Source organism: Phacochoerus africanus, chromosome 4, assembly GCF_016906955.1.
Source record: "Phacochoerus africanus isolate WHEZ1 chromosome 4, ROS_Pafr_v1, whole genome shotgun sequence".
NCBI lineage: Eukaryota > Metazoa > Chordata > Mammalia > Artiodactyla > Suidae > Phacochoerus > Phacochoerus africanus.
In genome coordinates, this window is record NC_062547.1 from 66,312,561 (window position 1) to 66,334,926 (window position 22,366).

The 22,366-nt window shown below is 52.2% G+C and overlaps 1 protein-coding gene across 4 annotated transcripts in view; it reads left to right on the forward strand.

Annotated features, from left to right (window-relative positions):
- CACNA1A (calcium voltage-gated channel subunit alpha1 A) overlaps positions 1 to 22,366 on the forward strand; it is a 277,546-nt gene that overhangs the window by 235,322 nt on the left and 19,858 nt on the right. For 2 of the 4 annotated variants that reach the window (XM_047776880.1, XM_047776879.1), the window contains 7 exons: positions 2,381 to 2,464; positions 10,598 to 10,714; positions 11,064 to 11,129; positions 11,306 to 11,421; positions 13,459 to 13,609; positions 18,716 to 18,843; positions 20,119 to 20,215. In XM_047776880.1, coding sequence (XP_047632836.1) covers positions 2,381 to 2,464; positions 10,598 to 10,714; positions 11,064 to 11,129; positions 11,306 to 11,421; positions 13,459 to 13,609; positions 18,716 to 18,843; positions 20,119 to 20,215 — 759 coding nt within the window. Of the gene's footprint in view, positions 1 to 2,380; positions 2,465 to 10,597; positions 10,715 to 11,063; positions 11,130 to 11,305; positions 11,422 to 13,458; positions 13,610 to 18,715; positions 18,844 to 20,118; positions 20,216 to 21,109; positions 21,207 to 22,366 lie in introns of all 4 variants that reach the window. The other 2 variants (XM_047776881.1, XM_047776878.1) reach the window with 1 other exon arrangement.

Consider the following 22,366-nt stretch of genomic DNA (forward strand, 5'->3'; position numbering starts at 1 on the left):
GTAGGTTGAGGATCCATGTTGCCCGCTTTGGCTGGGTTGGAGACTGCAGCTCGGATCTGATCCCTGGCCCCAGAACTCCATGAGCCCAGTACAGAAACTTACAGACAACCGAAATGAAATTGTCACAGAATCCATAGCTACCCTTAGCATGTGCCCTAGACTCTGAAGCTGTCTCCTTGATTCCATGTTCCTTTTTTAAAAAAGTTACAGCCCCTCGGATCTGTAGGGGCTCTGGGGTCAGCAGACGGAGGCTGAATTCTCCCCTTGGCTTCCGGAGGTGGCAGAAGGTGTCACCCTTGGCACCTAAGAGATCTTGATTCAGATCATCTCCAGGCTGTGTCATCTCACCTCTCCTCCATCACCAGAAAGGTCCACCCTCTGCTCCTCCCTCAAAAGAGTCTTGCAAACCCCAAATGCAGAGAATGTGGGTCTGGAGAGTAAGGGTAAGGCCTGGCAGGCAGGGAGTGTTCAGTAAATGCTAGGTAAGGGTTACAATAAACCTTGTCACGGAGTTCCCATTGTGGCTTAGTGATAACAAAACTGTCTAGTATCCATGAAGACGCAGATTCCATCCCTGGCCTTGCTCAGTGGGTTAAGGATCCAGCATTGCAGTAAGCTGTGATGTAGGTCTCAGATGCTGCTTGGATCCTGCGTTGCTGTGGCTGTGGTGTAGGCCGGCAGCTACAGCTCCGATTCGACCTCTAGCCTGGGAACTTCCATATGCCCTGGGTGCAGCCTAAAAAGAACCCCCCCCCAAAAAAAAAGGTGTGTTGTTGAGCAGGTTCCCAATTTGGGTGACTGTGTTGCAGTTCCATGGAGGGCCTCTGGGGAAGCAGAGAGCACATCAGCCATCTCACCCGCGGTAGGGGAGCTGGGGTGTTTATCCTCCAATGCTCATCAGCCATAGTCAGGACATACTCCAAAAAGAGCTGACAATTCCCCAACAAATAGGCAGCTAGGAAAACCCCTGGGCAAAGTAACAAAGGTACACAGTCAAAATATGAGTAGGGGCCCAGCAGCACCTACTAAAATACCAAGAAGTGCCAGTGGAATTTGAATCCTTTTTAGACAGTCATAAAACAACACCCATCTATTATTGAGCAAACCCCACACCCAGTTACTCACATTCATTAACAGATTGTTGTTATACCCTTATTTTCCAGAAGAGGGCCCTGAGGCCCAAGCAGTGCAACTCAAAGGACATTTGATTCATACATGGCTAAAAAAAAACTGATCGGGAGTTCCTGTTGTGGCTCAGGGAGTTAAGAGCCCAATATAGTCTCCATGAGGATGCAGGTTCAATCCCTGACTTTGCTCAGGGGGTTAAGGATCCAGCACTGCCACAAGCTGCAGTGTAGGTCATAGATGCAGCTTGGATCTGGCACTGCTATGCCTGTGGTGTAGGCCAGCAGCTGCAGCTCCAATTCGATCTCTAGCCTAGGAACTTCCATATACCGCAGGTGCAGCCCTAAAAAGAAAAAAAAAATGATCCTAGGAAACACAGCTCCAAAATCTGGGTCCTTCTCTGTGAAGCAGAGGGGCTACTGCAGTGTCAGATGTTCAGGAGAGAAACTGACCACTCTGAATAGGGCCCAAGCCCCAACCTGGCCTTTCCTTTTGTGAGGATGCTCAGAAGGCCTGTGTTTAGCAAGTGTCCTGCTGAGCCTTGATGAAGGGGCCGCCTATTTGAATCAGACACTTAGATCCAGGTAGGGGTGCTACTCGTTATGGGCTCAGTGTGGAATAGTTCAGTATTTTAACAACATGCTACATACCTGTGCATCCCATTTGAGCCAGAACCCAGCCCAGTCAGGATAGATCAAGTTAAGCTGCGATAACAAACAACCCCCACATCTCAGTTGTTCCAGTCAACAAAGGGTTTGTCGAAACTCCAGTAGGGGAAGCTGTTTGCCTCTGCTTTACTCAGAGACACAGGCTCTTAGAGCCACCACCATCAGGCACATTGCTGGTCACCAGGCCCAGGGTCAAATGAGTCCTCATTTGACCAGGAAGTGAATCACATTGCCTTTGTTCACAACTAGACACACAGCCTTGGCCAGGAAGTGAATCACATTGCCTTTGTTCACAACTAGACACACAGCCTTGTCTGACCACTAAGGTGGCCAGGAAGTATAGCCTGGTATGTGCTTGAAAGCCATGAGAAGGCTCGGGGAGGAGGTTCCCGGGGAGGGGGCACTCAGAACAGATGTTCAGAATCTGAGCAGCCTGTACAGCAACATTTTGCTCTTTGAATGACCGTAACTGTCCCGGGCACTCAGACTGGTCTGAAGCTGTGCCCTGACGGGCCCCCTGGGCTGGACATGGGGGCCAGCCATGGAGTCCCGCGTTGGCATCTCTGTCTTATGGGTCCCCCTTCTAGAATTATTTCCGCGATGCCTGGAACATCTTCGACTTTGTGACTGTTCTGGGCAGCATCACAGACATCCTTGTGACCGAGTTTGGGGTAAGTTTCCCGCTGGCTTCTCTCTGGGCAATTCCTGGCTGGGCTGGGAGGGGTGAGGAGGAGGTCACTGAGAGGCGGTGGGTCCTGACAGCCACAGCTGGCTCAAGCCAGCACTTGACTGTAACCAAAGAGGGAGAAGCAGGGTCCCAAGGAGCAAGGGCAGCCCCTTGGGAGGGCAAGCGGGGAGATGGGGTATCCAAAGTCATGGCTCTGGGGCCAGTGCTGCAGCCTGAACTTCCCTGCATCTTGACTACTGACTTAGGAATAAATAATGTGATGAACTCATTGAGCAAATGGAGACACTGAAAGGATCCCGAGGCTGAGCCCCACCCCCAAACACCACACAGTCTTGGGGGCCCAGAGGGAACCAGCTTCAAGTTCATTCTGCTTGAACTAACCACCTTCTGACTCATGGGCAGGAGGGAGACGTGGCCCTTGGGCTAACAGGGGGGACGCCATATCTAGGGCCTTAGAAGGGTCCCCTGGGCATGTCTTCCTCTGTCCCCAGGCCTGGGAGGTTCCCAACTTGGGGGTCTCTGGACATCAGTGTGGTGGCCCCAGAGTCCACAGTGTCCTTTCCCTTGTCTGGAAGACTCAGGGTTCCAGAACCCCTCCTTGGCCATTTGCCAGTGAGCCCAGGCTTCAGGGCCCTCGGGAGGCTTGGGGGAAGGTAGGAGACCCTCACAGGGGAAGAAGAAAGGCAGAGAGCATCAGAGCCAAGGGCCAGGGGTGGTATCAACCTTGTCACAGTAGCAGCAACAATATCAATAGCTGATGAGGATGACACCTTCACCGCGTGCCAGGCACTGTGCCAAGCGTTTTACGTGGATTAGCTCGTGGTACAAGGTCAGGGGCTCAGCATATAAATGAATTCCTTCAGAGGGTTCAACTGAAGGAATTCAAAAGCAGAGCAACCTGTGGGGGTCGTGGAAATACCCAGCGGAGGCCACTGTGGAAAGCTGTTTCCTTGCCCTGGTGCTGAAGTGGGGAGAGATTCTGAGCTGGAGACCAAGAGGGGCCACATGGTAGGAGCTGTGGACAAAAAGGGAGAGAGCCCCCGCCAGACACAGGGCCAAAGCAGGCATGGAGCATCCGGGGAGAAATACCCCACTTCTCCCTCCTCTCACCCTGTCTGTCTCCTGGCAACTCGCATTGGCCAAGCCGAGCCAGAAAGAAGCCAGAAAGCTATAGAGCCAGAGCAGTGCTCAGAACAGGCAGAGAAGAGCAGAGAGTAGATATGGTTGGAAGAGGGTGTTTTCCCATTTCACAGATGAAAAAAAACTGATGCTCAATGCTTGGGAAAAATCAGGGACCTGCCTAAGGTCATGCAGCCAGACCTGGTGAATACTGCGGGCATATCAGTGTTCCCTGGGGTGTCCCCAGCAGAAAAGGATCGATTGGCCCACTGTCTATTCTAAAAGCTTTGTAGGACTGGGGAGCTACACAGAAGAGGGAGGCATTCTCTGATGTGTCCCCTAACACCACCCCAAGTGGCATTCTGGCCACAGTTCTTTGCCTTCAGCTCCAGTGAACCACAAGTTCCCCCTTCCTCCTGCTGTTGTCTTACCCATGACACCTTCCTCTAAAGAGGCCATGCCCAGCTAGGGGCTATCCCCCCTGGGCCACTGGGCCCTGGGAGAGAGAACCAGAGCTTAGATCTCATCTTCTGTCCTAAGTTTCTAAGCGGTCTGGAGCTTCTCCTGGCAGTCACAACATCTTGCCATCTAGCTGAAGATAGGGACAACCAATGTCCCTCTGGGTCAAGAGATTACAAGGGGTGGAGTTCCCATCGTGGCTCAGTGGTTAATGAACCCAACTAGTATCCATGAGGACATGGGTTCGATCCCTGGCCTCGCTCAGTGAGTTAAGGATCTGGCGTTCTGTGAGCTGTGGTGTAGGTCGCAGACTCAGCTCGGATCCCCCATTGCTGTGGCTGTGTGTAGGCCAGCAGCTGTAGCTCTGATTCAACCCCTAGCCTGGAAACCTCCATATACTGTGGGTGTGGCCCTAAAAAGACAAAAAATAAATAAAAAATCAAAAATTTTTAAAAAATTTTAATTAAAAAAAGAGGTTGGAAGGAGTGACTCACTACCCCAGGAGGTCAGATGGGGAAGGTCAGGTAGGTCAGTAGGTCAGGTCAGGTATGCTCTAGCTGCCAGTAAGAGATCGGTAGAACTGGGAGTTCTCTTGTGGCATAGTGTGTTAAGGACTCAGTGTTGTCACTGCAGCAGTTCAGGTCACTGCTGTGGTGCAGGTTTGATCCCTGGCCTGGGAAGGTCCACATGCTGGCCAAAAGAAAAAAAAAAAATAAGATCTGCAGAACTGGACTCCAACTGCTTGTTCTCATAGCTACAAGATGTGGGAGGGCAGGACGATGAGGCACAGGGTCCAATTCAGGGACATCAGGACTATTGCAGCAGCCAAACAGCCCTCCCTTTGGGCTGTTTGATGTTAGGTAATTTGTGTTACCTCTTCTCATCCTGTATTAGGGACTAACCTTCATAACCAACCTCACCAAACCCTTCAAGCCTTACATTCATTCATGCATTCATATGAGCATGCATTAAGCATCTGCTGTTTGCCAGGCATTGTTAGAGGTGCTGGGAACAGAAGAGTGAACAGTGCAAAACAGACAAGAATGCCTGCTCCCATAGGACTGACATCCATAGAGGGAGATGGCAACTTGGAACAAGTCAGAGCAACCAACAGAAAGCGCTTGGCACAGAATCTGACAGGAATTAGATAGTTCACGAGTGGCAGTTGTTACTATTATTGCTATTGCTATTGTTACTGTGAATGTCCTTGGGTTTGCAGTCCCGTTAGGCAGCCCTCCAGCCCTGAATGATAATCATTTGGAGGGAAAGATGGAGGGTGGACATTTGGACCCTTTTAGGATGATAAACTCCCCGACCTGGAGTTAAGGGAGGCCTGCTCTGCCAGGCAAGGAGCCCACAGCACCCCTTTTCTGCCTCCCAGGTAAGCCCACTAGTTCTGAGGCCAGAGCTCAGCCAGGCTGAGGCAGGGGGGCCAGACCCTTGAGAGGGCAAGTCCCCAGGGTTTCAGGGGGAGAGGGCGTGAGGCCCAGTGGGCCTCAGCAGCCCCCCGCCTGAGTGGCTGGGGTGACATGGGTTTGCCCTGCGTGCGATGGATAATGACTGTGTTTCTTGTCTTGTCTCTTTTCATGCCTGCTCTTTAAACTGTATATTGGCACAACGCCGTCTGAAAACTCATCCAATCAAAATGCACTATGAAATTCATTTGTTCATCCATGACGTGGTCTGTGTGTTCATACACCAATGACTATCTCCCAACCCACCACCACCACCCCCACTCCCCACCCGGGAACTGAAACCCATTGGTTTTTTGGCACTGGTTACAAATCAACCTAAAAAATGCTGAACACGCCTCCCCAACTGCCCCCCGCCCGCCCGCTCCCCCTCCATCTTCAACATCTGCATCTAGAATCCGGTTGGTCTTACTTCTTTCTGAAGTCTAAATGCCTTACATTAACTGTGAACGCATCTTCTCGCATCAGCATTGCATGTCATGCCCTGGGCTTCCTAAACTTGGATTGTGTGATGCACCTTACCCCTTTCCTCCTCTTGTCCCACCCCCTCCTCCCTCCTTCCCCTCCCCCATTTGTCAGTCTCTTCAACCCCCTCCCCCTTGCCGCCGCCTCACCTTCCTTGTTCTCCAGCAGTCTCCCTTCCTCTAGTTTTATTGGGTTCTGAATTGGGGTCTCCCATCTGAGTTGGTTTGCATCTTCTGCAGAGAAAAAGATGGGTTTGCCCCCATGAAGCGCCTCCAACAGGATGAGGGATGGGGACCCCACCCCATTCCTTATACCCAGCCTTGGACCTAGAGCCCTCAGGCACTCTCTTACCACTCCTGTCCCTGGCTCCATGGAGGAGGGGCCCCAGGAAAACTCACCAGTCCCTCATCCCCTTCCAAGACCATGAGCTCTTTGGCTTGACCACCAGAGATGTCAGTCTCCGGGTCTGATGGAGGAGGTCAGAGGGCCATGCAGTGTGCAGGCAAAGACGATAAGGGGTGGGGGACGCAGAAGGACCAAGACTCAGGTCTGGCTGCTTCCAGGGGGACCGGCCAGCTGACGTCCTCTCCTGGAGCCCTGATTGATCTGCATGCGCTCCTGTCCCCACCAGACACACAGTCACTGCACACACACACACTGTCTCCTCTTTCCTGTTTAGTCTGTGACTCTTGCTCCTTCTTTCTCTCTCTGTTTCCCCTTCTCTTTTTGGCTCTTGCCATCTCCCTCTCTTGATGCTACACACACACACACACACACACACACACACACACAATCCCTCCCCTTTGTTATATCCATCCACCTTGCACACCCACACCACGGATGCACTGTTTCTGTCTCTGCCTCTCCTCACTTAGTCGGTTCCCTGCACTCCTCACTCGGCTAAATCCTACCTGCCACAGCCCCTTCCCTACCCTCCCCTGAGCCCCTTTGGGGGACTCCCACTGGCATCTTGGCACCAGGTTCTTCCCCTGCTAGCCATACATAGGCACTCATCCATCAGACACTTAACGAGTCCCAATTCAGTGCCACAGATGGAGAGTTGGGCAGAAGTGGACGCCATCCCTTTCGGCCCCCACCCCCATCACCTACAGTCAGGTGGGGGAGGCAGGCATTGGTCAAATAACCCCTGAAACCCACTGGAAATTGTAAATGTGTTGCAAGCCAAAGGATGATCAGCATTAATAAGGTGGAGAGGGGAGAAAAGGGCATTTGAGGCCTGAGAGAGCATATGCAAAGGCCCTGGGGCAGGTCAAAGCACTCAGGGATCAAGGTCTGCAAGTGAGAGGGTGTGTCTGGAGCAAAGAGCAAAGGAAAGCCAGCTCAGAGAAAATAAGAAGGCAGAAGGGTCAGGCCCTGCAGCTGCAGGGCAGGGAGTGGCTAGGCAGGGCACTAGCCTGAAAGTGAATCCCAGCAAGAGATGACAGCAGCGGAGGCAGAAGACTGGCCATCTGAGCAAGAGGGCCTCTTGGAGACCTGGGTTGGGTCTGGGCAGGGGGGAGCAAGTTGCCTGGAGGACTTGAGTCTGGCCAGAAGGGGGAGATGGCAGTTAGGGAATGCCAGGAGAGGGCCAGGTGGCTCACAGTGGGCTTGGAGTGCCTTTAAGGGCAGCCCAGAAGAAGTCGGGTAGGTTGGTGGTTATGCGGTCTGGAGCTTAGAGACAAGCTCTGGGCTGGAGGTGGGGTCTGCAAGTGGCAGGATTTCTCTGGAGCCCTCAGGTGAGTGGTTCCCTTGTCCTTCTGAGCACTCGCGCCCCTGAACACAGCAAGCCTTCCAGGGCCCGCATCCCTCCCCTTCACCCTAGAACCAGGAAGCCCTGGGCAGGGTTGGAGGGAGAACACCTGTTTCTTCCCAGCTGTGGACAAAAAGATGGAAGCCAGGAAGCAGGAAGTCAGAAGTCCTATGAGCACTTGATGGTCAAGTGCGGACCCAGCAGGAGGTGGAGCAATGAATGAAGGCAGACTAGAACCTTCCCCTGTGCTGTCACCGCTCTTTCCTCCCCACCTCCCCATCTCCCCCATGTGTCTCCTTTCTCTTTGATTTCAAGTAGGGCAGCATGCTCTGGGCACGCATCTCCCGGCAAAGTCCCCTTTGCTTCTCCTGCATGGTGGCGCTCCCACCCCACCCCACCCCCTGCTCAGCCCCGAGCCCCCAGAGGCTGTTCCAGGGCCTGCCTGCCTTTGCATGCATTCCCATGTTATGACCGGCCCCGTGAAGGGATGGCTTGTACTCTGGGGATGGATGGGAGGGGACCGAGGATGGATGGAGCTGGGTGGCCAGGCAAGGCTGGGAGTCAGGTTGACAGGGCACAGAGGGTGACTGTCAACCAAGCTGGGTTGGGGGTTTTTTTTCTGAGATGCTGGAGTCATTCTCACAGTGGTTGGGCCCTGTGTGGTCGGGGTAGGACCCCCACACCCTCCCTCATTCTAGAGGCTTAAGGGTCAACTGATGTGTTCCAGAAGGCATCCTAGATTTTTGCCAGCAAACCCAGAGGCCTCTTGCCACAGAAACCCCTTGGGTGCCTATCTCTGCCTGTCAGCTCTCAGGCCAGAGCTGGCTAGATCCGGTGCCTGGGAAGCCCTCAGGGACCACTCAATAGGATGCTCACATTAATTCATTGTACAAACTTTTGAAACTGAAAGAGGGCGCTGTGACTGTTGGGGCAACCCATATGATCACTCCCGTGCCATTTGCTGGGTGAGGGCTAGACCACTTTAAATGTTGTCACATGACTCCTTCAAGTCCCAGAGAACAGAGTCTGATTAAAGCCCCTTTGCTTCCAACCCACTGATCAGCGGTGGTTTCCGTGCCTGCCCGAAGCAGGGGTCTCAAACTCACATGCCTCCCAGGGCCGAGCAGAAGCCATAAGCCAGGAAGCCATTTCCGTCTCTAGGATGTGGGAACTTTGGCAAGCAGGAGGACCCATGGCCTGCTCCAAGGCGGGCAGCCCCATCTGAGCCCCACCTGTCACCAGCGGAAGCAGCCTCAGGGTTGCCAGAGAGCCAGATTTGGGGGGCATGATCTGACTTTATAACACTGGCAACTGTTTTTAATTTTTAAAAGAAAACTGCTCAGGGAGTTCCTTTCGTGGCTCAGTGGGTTAAGAACCCAATTAGTATTCATGAGGATGCGGGTTCAATCCCTGGCCTTACTCAGTGGGTTAAGGATCCAGTGTTGCTGCAAGCTGCCACATAGGTTACAGGTGCAGCTGGGATCCAGTGTTGCCGTGGTGCAGGCCGGCAGCTGAAGCTGAAGCTCTGATGCAACCCCTGGCCTGGGAACTTCCATGTGCTGCAAGTGTAGCCCTAAAAAAAAACAAAGAAAAAGAAAAACCTGCTCAGGCCCAAGGAGATAGTCCCGTTGGCCAGATTTGGTCCGTTGGTGACTCCCAGCTCCTGCACCTCACCAGCGCCCCCTAGGCCCCAGCGGGCAAGCGCCTGGACAGTCCCACCATCTCCAAGGCTGTCTCCCCACCGTCACCCCACCCCGATCTGGGGTTCTTCTGGCTTGGGCGGGAGGAGATAGAGGCAGCAGCGACCCGGGAGGGGGGGGCCTTGAAGCAGAGGCATGATCCACCCAGGGAGGTCCTGGGGGCAGGGACAGCCCCACCTCCCGGCCCCCAGCACCGGCCCCTCGGTGGGCCTGGGCTGATTGCGAGCTCACCCACCCACGGGCGCTGCGTACTTCCTGCTTCCCGCAGGCCTGGTCCCGTGCTACTCCACCCAGTCCCAGAAGCTGAGAAGCCATCCCTGAGAGGGGGGAAAGGGCCCCAAATGCATCTTCTCCGACTCAGCGGGCAGCGAGGACTCGCCCTGCAGCCGAACAGCCCCAGCTCCCTCCCGTCCTCCCCATTCCCGCTCGCCAAGGGGGTAAGAAAAGATGCTCTTCCGCTTCTCCGATTGGCTCAAGCCGCTGCTCCTCTTGGCCGTGGGGTGAGGTCAGGGCGGGCAGGAGCGGGTGGGCCGCTCAGGAGGGCAGGGCAGGGTGCCCGGTGAGTCCTAAGACAGATGCATTTCTGGCCCGGAGCGTAACATGCCCTCGGAACCCGCACATGTCCACCAGGCCTGAGCGTGCTGGCTGCCCCCCACCACCACCCTGCCCTGGTGTTTGTGCATCGTACACGTGTGATGGATTGGGCAACTTGATCCGCTTGTGTCCTATCGTCTCAGTGCATTTGGTTGTTGGGAGAAACAAAAACCATCTCAATTTTTTTCCTGATTGGATGATTCTGATATATTTTCTTTTCCTTGTTTTTTTGTTATTTCTTCCCCTCCCCACCCACCCCTATTCCTTTCTCTTCCTTTTTTCTTTCCTTTTCCCACTGTGGGTGGGGCTGGCAGGGAGGGTTTATGCTTTTGAGTTGATGCCTTTTCCTCCCTTTCTCCATCCCCGCCCCCCCACGTTTTTTTCAAGTTTTTTCCTCCACACCATTGCATTAATAGTGCTTTCTTTCCTCTCCCTCATTTGGGGTCTGGCTTGCTTTTTCCTGTTGGTTGGCTTCATGTAGGGGCCTCTGTGAGTGATGACAACTCTGAGCCCCTGAGGGGGGATGGATAGTCACCCCTCTTTCTCCGTTTCCCCAGAATAACTTCATCAACCTGAGCTTCCTCCGCCTCTTCCGAGCTGCCCGCCTCATCAAACTCCTCCGTCAGGGTTACACCATCCGGATTCTTCTCTGGACCTTTGTGCAATCCTTCAAGGTGAGCCCTACCCCTGCCTCCAGTCCAGGGCTAAGAAGAAAAATTAGTATTTCCTCCACTCCCACCTGCTCTGGTTGAATCTACAAATCAGGTGGAAATGCCTCTATGGTACACCTTGCTAAGACTGTGTTATAGGCAAAGCTCTTGTCTAACTTCCTGCCCATAATGTGTCTTGAGAGCTCTAAGGGGCATCTCCCAGAGCCACCAAAGATGCCCACCATCCCTGGCACCACTCTGGCACAGCATGTGGCCACCCAACCCAGTGGGGTGGAGCACTAGGAAAAGTGAGGGGAAAAGTGCAGGTAAGGGGTCCCCAGCACTCTTTCTTCATTGCCTCCCTTCCCACCAGGCCCTTCCATATGTCTGTCTGCTGATTGCCATGCTTTTCTTCATCTATGCCATCATTGGGATGCAGGTGAGTACTGGTCCCCCTAATGTTCTCAGATCCCTCCCAAGGAAGGCCACTGCCCTTAGGTGGGGGTGGGTCAGGGCAGCCCAGTTCAGGGAGGCATTCCTGAAGGTTCAGTGGAATTTTCCTGGAACCACAGGAGGGACATGGCCACCTCTAGTCATCACCATCCAATTTCCCAGGTGTTTGGCAACATCGGCATCGACGTGGAGGACGAGGACAGTGATGAGGACGAGTTCCAAATAACTGAGCACAATAACTTCCGGACCTTCTTCCAGGCTCTCATGCTTCTCTTCCGGTGAGAAGGGGGCGTGCTTTCATCCTCTCTTCCAGTGGTGGGCGTGTACTCTTCTCTTGGCGGTGGCGGCGGAGGTGCTGGTGGCGAGGGGCGGGGGACAGGTTGCGCCTTGCACCTTCTGTTCCAGTGAGGTTTGGGGTGGGAGTAGGGAACCCTGGGATCCTGGCGGGGCAGGAACTGAAGGCCCTGGGATGCAAACATGACAGCATTTTCAGGCATTATCTCAGGGAATCCTCCTGACCATCCTGTCAAGGGATTCTTGGCAACGTCGACACCTGACATGTGAGGAAACGGCTATAGACTCTTGAATGAACTCTGAAGCTTGATACTTAATCCTGGCTGCACCTTCATTCATTTATCAGAGGTTTATTGAGCACTTAATGTGCCGGGCACTGCTGTAAATACTGAGAACAAAACAGAGATAACGTTCTCTCCCCTCTGGATGCTTATATTCCCGTGGAGGAGACAATCAATAATCAAATTATGGAGGATACTAGGAGATAAAATTCAAGATTAAGAGGGATGTAGAGGTACAAACGAACAAATAGTGTATGATTCCACTTATATGAGATACCTAAAATGGGCAAATTCTTAGAATAAAGTGGAACTGAAATAAGAGTTTTAACTAAGGGACAACCGAATCAGGAGTTCCCAGGTGGCTCTGCAGGTTAAAATCTGGCAGTGCCATTGTTATGGCTCTGGCCGTTGCTGTGGCCTCGGGTTTGATCCCTGGTCCCAGAACTTCTGAGTGCTGTGGGGCACAGCCAAAACAAGTGGAATCAATGTTGTCAGGGGCTGGGGGAGGGGAGAAGGAGTAGTAATTGTTCAATGGGGTACATATGTTCAGTTTGGGATGATATAAAGGTTCTGAAGGTGAATAGTGGTGATAGTTGCACGGCTCTGAAAATTGCTTATTGCCACTGAATCATACACTTAAAATTATATATGTTTTAGGTATGTTTTGTCACACTGAAGTTTTTTCTCAGCTAACAACAACAGAAAAAAGCAATGGAGGGCTGATAAGGTCATGCTTCCATTGAGAAGGGTGATAGTTGAGACAAATAGGTGAGAGAGGGAGCCATGGGGGTCACTGAGGACAGGCAGTCCAGGTGGAGGGTACAGCAAGTGCAAAGGCCCTGAGGCAGGAGCATGTCACTGGCATGTTTAAGGACAGAGAGGAGCCCAGTGCACTTGGAGCAGAGTAACCTAAGAAAGGATAATCAGCTGGAGAGAGGGAAGCTTTTAAAACATACCTAGGGAGTTCCCGTTGTGGCTCAGTGAGTTAGGTAAAACATATCTAAGTCTCCAGGCTACACCCCAGACCAAGTCTGTGGGAATGGGACATTGACATCAGTATTTTTAAAAAGCACTCCCAGAGTTCCCACTACGTCACAGTGGGATCGCTGGGATGCGGGTTCAATCCCTGGCCTGGCACAGTGGGTTAAAGATCCCGTGTTACAGCAGCTTCAGCTTAGATCACAATCTGATTCCCCGGCCCAGGAACATCATGTCTTGGGGCAGCCACAAAAGAAAAACAAAGAATAAAAAATAGTAGTTCCCATTGTGGCGCAGCGGAAATGAATCCGACTAGGAGCCATGAAGTTGCGGGTTCGATCCCTGGCCTCGCTCAGTGGGTTAAGGATCTGGCATTGCCGTGAGCTGTGGTGTAGGTTGCAGACGTGGCTCGGATCTGGCGTTGCTGTGGCTCTGGTGCAGGCCGGCAGCTGTAGTTCCGATTTGACCCCTAGCCTGGGAACCTCCATATGCCGCAAGTGCAGCCCTAAAAAGCAAAAAAAAAAAAAAAAGAATTTTAAAAAATGGCAATAATAATAAAAAGCACTCCCCATGGGCTTTAATTTACTGAGAATCACCCTCTCTGAGCTGCAAGATGAAAAAGTGATTTACCTGGGACTGGAAGCCCCACCAGTTCCACCTCCAGAGCTTAAGTGTTTAACCTCAACCCTCTGCCTCCCTGGGGCGGGTGTTGATGTCCAGGGCTGGGTCCTCAGGTCCCTGATGCCACCTCTCTGTCCTCAGGAGTGCCACTGGGGAGGCTTGGCACAACATCATGCTTTCCTGCCTCAGTGGGAAACCGTGTGATAAGAACTCTGGCATCCTGACTCACGAGTGCGGCAATGAATTTGCTTATTTTTACTTCGTTTCCTTCATCTTCCTCTGCTCATTTCTGGTGAGTCTGCGGACACGTCTGGATAGGCCCCCAAGACCTGGCTCCCTCTCAGGGTGTGGATTTTTCTCTAGAATGTGGTTGAATTGCAGGCTTGCTCCCTCTGAGGCTTCTCTGAGCCAGCAGGGGATTAGGTTAACCAGGCTCTCCCACTCTCAGCCCTGTTGACCTGTGGAGTTGGATCATCCTCAGCTGTGGGAGTCATTCTGTGCGTGGTAGAGTGTTTGACAGCATCCCTGGCCTTGATCCTCTAGATGCCAGTAGCACATGCCCTGCCACCCTCCCAGGTGTGACAACAAAAAAATGTCCCCAAGGAGTTTCTGCTGTGGTACAGTGGGTTAAGAATCTGACTACAGGAGTTCCTGTCTTGGTGCAGTGGTTAATGAATCTGACTAGAAACCATGAGGTTGCGGGTTCAATCCCTGGCCTTGCTCAGTGAGTTAAGGATCCGGCATTGCCTCGAGCTGTGGTGTAGGTTGCAGACGCGGCTTGGATCCCCCATTGCTGTGGCTCTGGTGTAGGCCGGCAGCTACAGCTCCAATTAGACCCCTAGCCTGGGAACCTCCACATGCCATAGGAGCGGCCCTAGAAAAGGAAAAAAAAAAGAATCTGACTACAGCGGCTTGAGTCACTGCAGAGGCAAAGGTTGGATCCCTGGCCCAGCACAGTGGGTTAAAGGATCTAGCACAGCCACAGCTGTGACATAGGTTGCAGCTTCAGCTCGGATTTAATCCCTGGCCCAGGAACTTCCATATGCCATAGGTGCAGCCATAAAAAAAGTCTCCAGACATTATCAAATGTTCCCTAAGGGAGGGAGCAGAATCTCCCCCATTTGCAACCCACTGGGTATGCTGAGAGAGAAAACTCAGAGCTGGTCCCAGGACCCATGCCATTGAGCTGTAGAAGATTCCCACATGCCCTCTGAGAGATGGGTTCCTTCTTCTGTATAATCACGAGGCAGGAAAAAAGCCACATAAACATTCTCTGGGGGCTTTGGGGCTTTGCAAAAACTCAAGTCGGGAAGTTCCCCTTGTGGCTCAGCGGGTTAAGAACCCAACTAGTTTCCACAAGGATGCGGGTTTGATCCCTGGCCTTGCTCAGTGGCTTAAGGACCTGGCATTGCCTTGAGCTGCGGCTTAGTTCGCAGATTCAGCTCAGATCTGGCATCGCCTTGGCTTGGCTAGACTGGCATGCTGCAGCTGTGGCACAGGTTGCAGCTGCAGCTTGGCTTCAGTCTCTAGCCCGGGAACTTCCATATGCTGTGGGTGTGGCCTTAAAAAGAAAAAAAAAAAAAACAATGGGTCTTCTCTAGTAAAAGATAAATTTGCCCAAAGGAGGAATATTGTAGGACCTGAGAATATAAAACATCACAAGACTGAAACCAGAAACTAGGAATGAAAATATATATCATGAACCAGCAACCTCCATCCTGCTCTCTCTTTCTCTCTCATTCTCTCTCTGAAGGCTTGTTTCCACAAAACTTTTTTGTTCTCTGCTCTTCCTGGAGCACTCAGACCACAGTCAGAAGCGCAGAAACTGCCTAGGTATTTCAATCAGAGAGGATGTAATGCAGGGATTGGCTACACAGGATTGAAAAAGCAAACATAGAACAAAAAAAGACCAGGTAATCCCAGGGACCAGGGATTACCAACAGTAGGGAGGCGAGGGCCAGGATATTAAAAGGAAAAGAGTGAGTTCCCTTGTGACACAGCAGGTTAAGGATCAAGTGTTGTGACTGCTGTGGCTCAGGTCACTGCTGTGGCACAGGTTTGATCCCTGGCCCAGGAACTTGCACATGCTGTGAGCATGGCCAAAAAATAAAAAAGGAAAATATGATGTTATCAACCAACTCAACTGCCTCTGACACCCCTAAAGGGAGTGCTGTCACCCTATCTGTCTGCTGCCCCCAGGCAACTGCAGAATGTTTGCTGTGGCCACTGTAACAAAGTTCCACAAATTTAGTGGCTTAAAATAAAAATGTATCCATGGAGTTCCCATCGTGGCGCATTGGTTAATGAATCCGACTAGGAACCTTAAGGTTGTGGGTTCGATCCCTGGCCTCGCTCAGTGGGTTAAGGATCCGGCATTGCTGTGAGCTGTGGTGTAGGCTGCAGACGCGGCTCGGATCCCGAGTTGATGTGGCTCTGGCATAGGCCAGTGACTACAGCTCCGATTAGACCCCTAGCCTGGGAACCTCTGTATGCCGTGGGAAGCGGCCCTCCAAAAGGCAAAAAGACAAAAAAAAAAAATTTAAACAAAATAAAAATGTATCCTCCCACAATTCCGGAGGCTAGAAGAATGATCAAGGTGGCGGCAGGGCCGTGCTCTCTCCAGAGCCTCTAGGGGAGGATCCTGGCCTCTTCCTGCTTCTGGTGGCCACAGACATTCCTTGGCTTGTGGTGGCATCACTCCAGTTGATGCCTCCGTCATCACATGGGCTTCTCCCTTTGTGTCTGTGTCCACATTTCCCTCTTACGAGGACAGCAGTCATATTTTTATATTAATTTTTAAGTATAGTTGATTTACAATGTTATGCCTATTTCTGCTGTACAGCAGAGTGACCCTGGCATGCATATACATACATTCTTTTTCTTACATTACTTTCAATCATGTTCTATTCCAAGAGATTGGAAATGGTTCCCTGTGCTATACAGTAGGACCTCATTGCTTATCCATTCTAAATGGAGTAGTTTGCATCTACTAACCCCAAACTCCCAGTCCATCCAACTCCCTTCTCCCCTCCCCCTTGGCAATCACAAATCTGTTCTCCATGTCTGTGAATCTGTTTCTGTTTCAGAGATAGGTTCATTTGTGTCATATTTTAGATTCCACATATGAGTGATATCATATGGTATTTGTCTTTCTCTTTCTGACTTGCTTCACATAGCATGATGATCTCTGGTTGCATCCATGTTGCTGCAAATGGTATTACTTCATCTTTTTTATGGCTGAGTAGTATTCCATTGTATATATGTATCACATCTTCTTAATCCATTCGTCTGTCAATGGACATTTAGGAGGACAGCCATCCTATTACATTTAGCCCACCTAACACAGAATGACCTCATCTTAACTCGATGACATGCACGAAGACCTTTTGTCCAAAAAAGGGTCCATTCACCGGCACTGCAGGACAGGATATAAACATGTCTTTTGGGGGAACACAGTTCAACCCACAACACAGACCAACATGGAAAGCAGGAGGAATCTCCTCCCTTCCTTTTTCTCTCCCCAAGCTGGCCTCCTAATTGTGGCTCCCACTGGCGGGATGTAAGCTTCCCAGAGAGTATGGGAGATGTTTTCAGGCCTCAGCCCCAGCACCAGTGTCTGTCAACAAAAGTCCAACACATGCACCCTGTTCAGACTAGTGGCCTCACACTGAGAGACTTGCAGCCTCAGTCTCACAGCCTCCTGGCCCATTGTCAATAACTATTGACCCAGAGGGTCCATTGTCCAGTTCCAAATTTCCAGAAGAGAGTCTGAATGGGCCATCTTGGCTCCGTCAAAGGTCAGCCTTGTCCAAGTAGCTATGGATGCATAAGGAGATTAGACTTTATAGCACAGCCCATCTGGGAAGGGAAGGCATCCTAGAAGGTATCTTCAACACTTGACTGTCAGCCCCCTGTGAGCAAGAATTTCTGTTTTGTTCACTGCTGCATCCCCAACACCTAGGACAGTGACTGGCACAGAGCAGGTGCTCAATCAATATCATGAAATGATGGATTTAAAATAGAGTCACTAGGAACACGAGAACACAGTTCTCTCAGCTTGCAGGGGTGCTGGGAAGACAATTCAGACAGTACCAATACAATCTGATACGTGCCTTGGTAGAGGAGACTCAGACTAAAGGAAGGAAAATTTCAAAGATTAGCCTGCAGGGATGGTGAGCAGGAATTAGACACATACTGATCAAATTGGTTGCGAGAAACAGAAACTAAACTGAAACCGACTTGGGCAAAAAATGCAGGTCACTAATTTATGTAACTGAAAACTCCAGATGAGGTTGGATCCAGGCAATAGCAGTCCCCGTCCTCTTTGCTATTCTCCTCTGTGCTGGCTTTATTCTCAAACTTTCTCCCTATAGAGGCAAAATGGCTGCCAGAGTGCCAGCAAAAAATCCCAGGGAAGGCTCTCTCATTGGCCACCTTGGGTCATGTGCCCCTCCCTAGCCAATCACAAGCTAGGGTTATATGACCACCACCAGGAATTCAGCCACAACCAACAATAGCATCTAAATATAAAGGAGGCAGGAAGAGTTCCCCTTGTGGCTCATCAGCAGGTTATGAATCCAACTAGTATCCATGAGGACGCGGGTTTGATCCCTGGCCTTGCTCAGTAGGTTAAGGAACCTGCGTTGCTATGGCTGTTGCATACCCCTGCACATGCAGCTCCAGTTCAACCCCTAGCCTGGGAACTTCCACATGCTGTGGGTGTAGCCCTAAAAAGACAAAAAAAGAAAGGCAACAGGTTCCCCAGATGCTATTACCCAAAGGAACAAAAATGATGTCCACTAAGGGAGCAATATTTACAAAGGCCTGGAGGAAAAACTGAAGCCCCCCATGTGCTAAAGGCTCGAAGAGCACATGAAAAGATGCTGTGAGATGCAGACAAAGACAGGAAAATTCATCCATCCATCCATCCATCCAAGAAATATTTGCTGAGTACTTACTTTATGCAGGGAATGGAAACATGACAAAGTTCTGGCCCATGGAGGGTTCACTTTGGTCCTTTTGGGGGCCAGGTGTGGGAGGATTTGGGGTCATGGTGGTCCCCTTGGTGTTGACCTCTATTTCACATAGCCTCTCCTTCTCTCTCTCCAACTCTCTGTCTCTGTCCATCACTCTTGGTCTTTGTCTCTGTATCTTTCTCTGTCTCCATGTTTATCTCTGTCTCTCTCTTCCATCTCCATTTATCCATCTCTCTGTCTCTGGGCTCCCACTGGGAACATGTATCTTTTCTGTATCCCCCACCCCCACCCCACCTCTTTGTCTGACTCCCTTTTCCCATTTTATCTCCCTCCTTCTCTCCTTCTGGGCCTCTGTGTTTATGTGTTTGGATGTATCTTGCTCTTCCCAACCCCGTCTTGGCCCCCCGGGGGGGTCCCAACAGATGCTGAACCTTTTTGTTGCTGTCATCATGGACAACTTTGAATACCTCACCCGAGATTCCTCCATCCTGGGTCCCCACCACTTGGATGAGTACGTGCGTGTCTGGGCCGAGTATGACCCCGCAGCGTGGTAAGCAGTCATCCCTGCATCCTCCGGCCACCTCGCCCACGTTGTTCTGGCACTGAAGCACCATCTAGGTCTGGCCCCACCCTTGGGGTGTTGGCTTCCTGGGGAGCTAGCAGGGATTTCAGGAAGGTCGGTCTAGAGAAAAGAGATGAGCATCAGCACGCTTGCACATCCCGGGTTAAATGATTTGGGTACCACTGCAGGCTTTCTGGGAGATGAGGGAGGGCATCTGCCAGGAGCTGATCTCCTATGTCTCTCCTGCCCCCCACTGTGAGGCCTCCAGATGCGGAGGACACACGAGCCAGACCCCAGGGAGGAAGCCAGAGGCCTCGAAGCCTCAATTCTCCTGGGAGCTTGGGGAGAAGGGCTGGTTTAGTTCCCTTGGCAGACAGAACGGGCTGCAAGAACATGATGGCAGAACCCAACTCCCGTGGGGACCCGGGGACCCTGGAGCAGGCGGTCACAGGAGGCCAAGGTGAGAGGACACAAAGCCATGGTGGTCCTTGCATCTTCATGATCACGAAGGAAGTGAGCTCTCCCGTCTCCGTAGGCACCACAGTACCCCCTCCTGGCTGACAGGTGATGGTTTCAAGGGGTGGACCCCACCCTGCCCCTGTGCATTATGTGCCTGCTCAGCACCAAGCCATTGCAGGATGCTCTCGGGAGTGCCATCCTGATGCTCAGAGCCCAGCAAGCACAGACTGAGGATTCCAGTCCAGGCTGAGCTTGGGGCCTGAGAAAGCATTAAACAGGGGGCCCTCAGCAGCTGGACCACCGGACGGGAGGCCTCATGAGGAAGGCGGGGAGGAGTCCGTCCTTGCCATCCTGGCAGCCCCAGACAAGATGAGACCAAGAGGCTGGGGTGAGCCGTGGGGCAAGGGGCTTGACTTTCAGCTGGTGCCTAACTCTTCCTCTTTTGATTTTAGGTCACAGCAGTTGGATGCTGTCCCCCTGTCCTCTATTCCACCAGCCCCCTCCCCCCCAGCCCCCAGTGTAGCCCATGTAGATGTGGAGGAGGGAGATGCCGAGAGTCTTGCGGGAGGTTCCCCCAGCCCAGAGCTCCAAGCCCACTGCAAACAAAACCCTCTGCCCCCCCTCCACTGCCGGGCCTGCCAAGTGCCTGGGAAGGTCTCAGGGACCCTCACACATTCCCTGCTTCCCCTACTCCTTCAAGCCAGGGGGCCCCCCCAGCCCCTGGCATCATGACCTCGCTGTGCGCACAGTGTGAAACGCAGCTTGACCCCGTGCCTCCACTAATCCCCTCTCTTCTCCTTTCAGCGGTCGGATTCATTATAAGGATATGTACAGTTTATTGCGCGTAATATCTCCCCCTCTCGGCTTAGGCAAGAAATGTCCTCATAGGGTTGCTTGCAAGGTTTGATTTCCACTAAAACCTGCTAGCATCCATGGAATGAGTGTGGCTTGGGGTTCTTCAATATATATATTTCATATATATATATATATATATAATCTTTTTTTAAAAGACAAAGCCATTTCTCTTTTGCACTAAACTAGAAACCTCTCTTAGGCAACAGAATGCAGTCACGTAGACTTGATGAAGCATGGAACATATATCTCTCCGTTCCCTTCAGCCATTTCTGCTTGCTCTGAGCTGAAGCTGCCCCCATCCCGGGGTCTCCACGGCACCCCAGATCAGACACATCAGGGGGATCGTTAACTTTGCATTGTCCCCCCTCCTCCACCGCCACCACCATCTCCTCCACTCTCCCCTCCTCCACCCTTCGCCTCCCGAAGCCCCCAGCCTTCCTCCCACAGCCCTGGCCCCTCTTCCCCATCTCGGCCCCGCCTCAGAGACCAGCCTCAGCCAAACCAGAGAACTTGACCCCCTTTTTAACACCGAACCAGAGCATGGCCCCAGGCCGTCCAGAGTGAGAAGTGCCCCCCTTCCGGCCACCTTCCACCAGAACCATAGCTCAGAGTCAAAATCAAATCTGACTTTTCTCTTTTCTCTCTCTCTCCCTGCTCGTAAGCAGTGAAATAATCTTTTTTTAATCACCTCTTCCATTTTTTCCCTCCTCTTTTTCATTTATTTGAAATACCTCTTTTATCGTTCTCTGCATCCTTCTCTCTTTTTTCGGCTCGTGTGATTTGTGTGTGTGTGTGTGTGTGTGTGTTTTGGTGATTTTTTTTTTTTTTTTGGTTTTTATTCCTTTTTTCTTCTTCTTCCGTTTCTTCCCCTCCCTCCACCCACCCACCCATCCTTTGGTTCTCCGTTCCCACTCCCGTTTTTTGTTTTCGGTGCTGCCAGGGGCCGCATGCCTTACCCGGACATGTATCAGATGCTGAGACACATGTCTCCTCCCCTGGGTCTGGGGAAGAAGTGTCCGGCCAGAGTGGCTTATAAGGTAGTCTAACCCTTGCCGACCACCAACGTCCAGGCACTGAGGATTTTTCAGTGCCGACCAGGAACCAACCAGCCACGTCTCTTTTTCCAGCGTTACTCTTCTTTTTTTCTTTTTCTTTTTCTTTGTCTTTTTTTCTCCCCTTTCCTCGAGTAAATGGATCATGACCATCCCTTGACTCTAAGCAGCACACTGTGTCCGTCCTTTCTGATGAGTGTGTCTTGGTGTTTTGAGACTCCATTATGGCCAACATGCCAGGCGGGAGGGGGAGGGGAGCCCCCAGGTCCCCTTGCACCTGGTCCCCCAGGAACCAAATTGGACAGAAACACGTTTCTGGAGGTGGGGGTCACCACTGAGCCCAGAGTGGCACTGCCCCCTCCCCCCGTGCCCAGTCCTGGGCAGGTCCCTTGTGGCAGGGGGGGCTTTGACCCCATCTTTTATATCTTGTGTCCCCAGGTCCCTCAGTCCCTCATGCACATCTGAAGCTGATCTCTGACCTAGGGCCTTGGATCCAAAACCTCCCTGGGGGGGAGGCACCCTGAGCCTCTTCCCCCCTCCCACCCCAGAGTTGCTTCCCCAGCCTTCCTGTCCCTATGCCCCCATCTCCCCCCAAGACACCCCAACATACCTCTCCATTGTTCCAGAGTGGGCAGGCGGGCCGCAGCTGGACCCCTGGACCGTGGCACCCTGACGCAGGCCATGCACGCTGCCTTGCGGGGACCTGGGGCGGGCAGGCACCATGGCCGATCTGGGGGTGGTGCATGCTGGCTGAAGGAGCCGCCAGGCGGCTGGGCCGGGCCACCCCTCCAGACCCCTCTGTCCCGGAATCTCCCTTGGCACCCAAGAACAGGTGCTCTGTTCCCCCCAACTCATCCATGAGAAGTTCAGGTGACCTCTGCAGTCAACCCCTCCAAATAAAAACGGCCCCATCATGCCATTCTCCCATCCACCTTGGCCCACCCTGTGTCTGCAAGAGTCCTCGCTCCCCTCCTGTCAGTTGCATTTCTTCCTGCTTCATGTAACCACCTTCCCGAAGCCTCAGTTTCATTCCTCCTCCTCCTCCTCCTCCCTCCATGCCCTCCTACTTCCCAGGTGAGGCCAGGGCAAGGCCACCCCAACAACTTTTCCGTCCACCTATCCCTTCTCTAGTTTTCCTTTTGTCT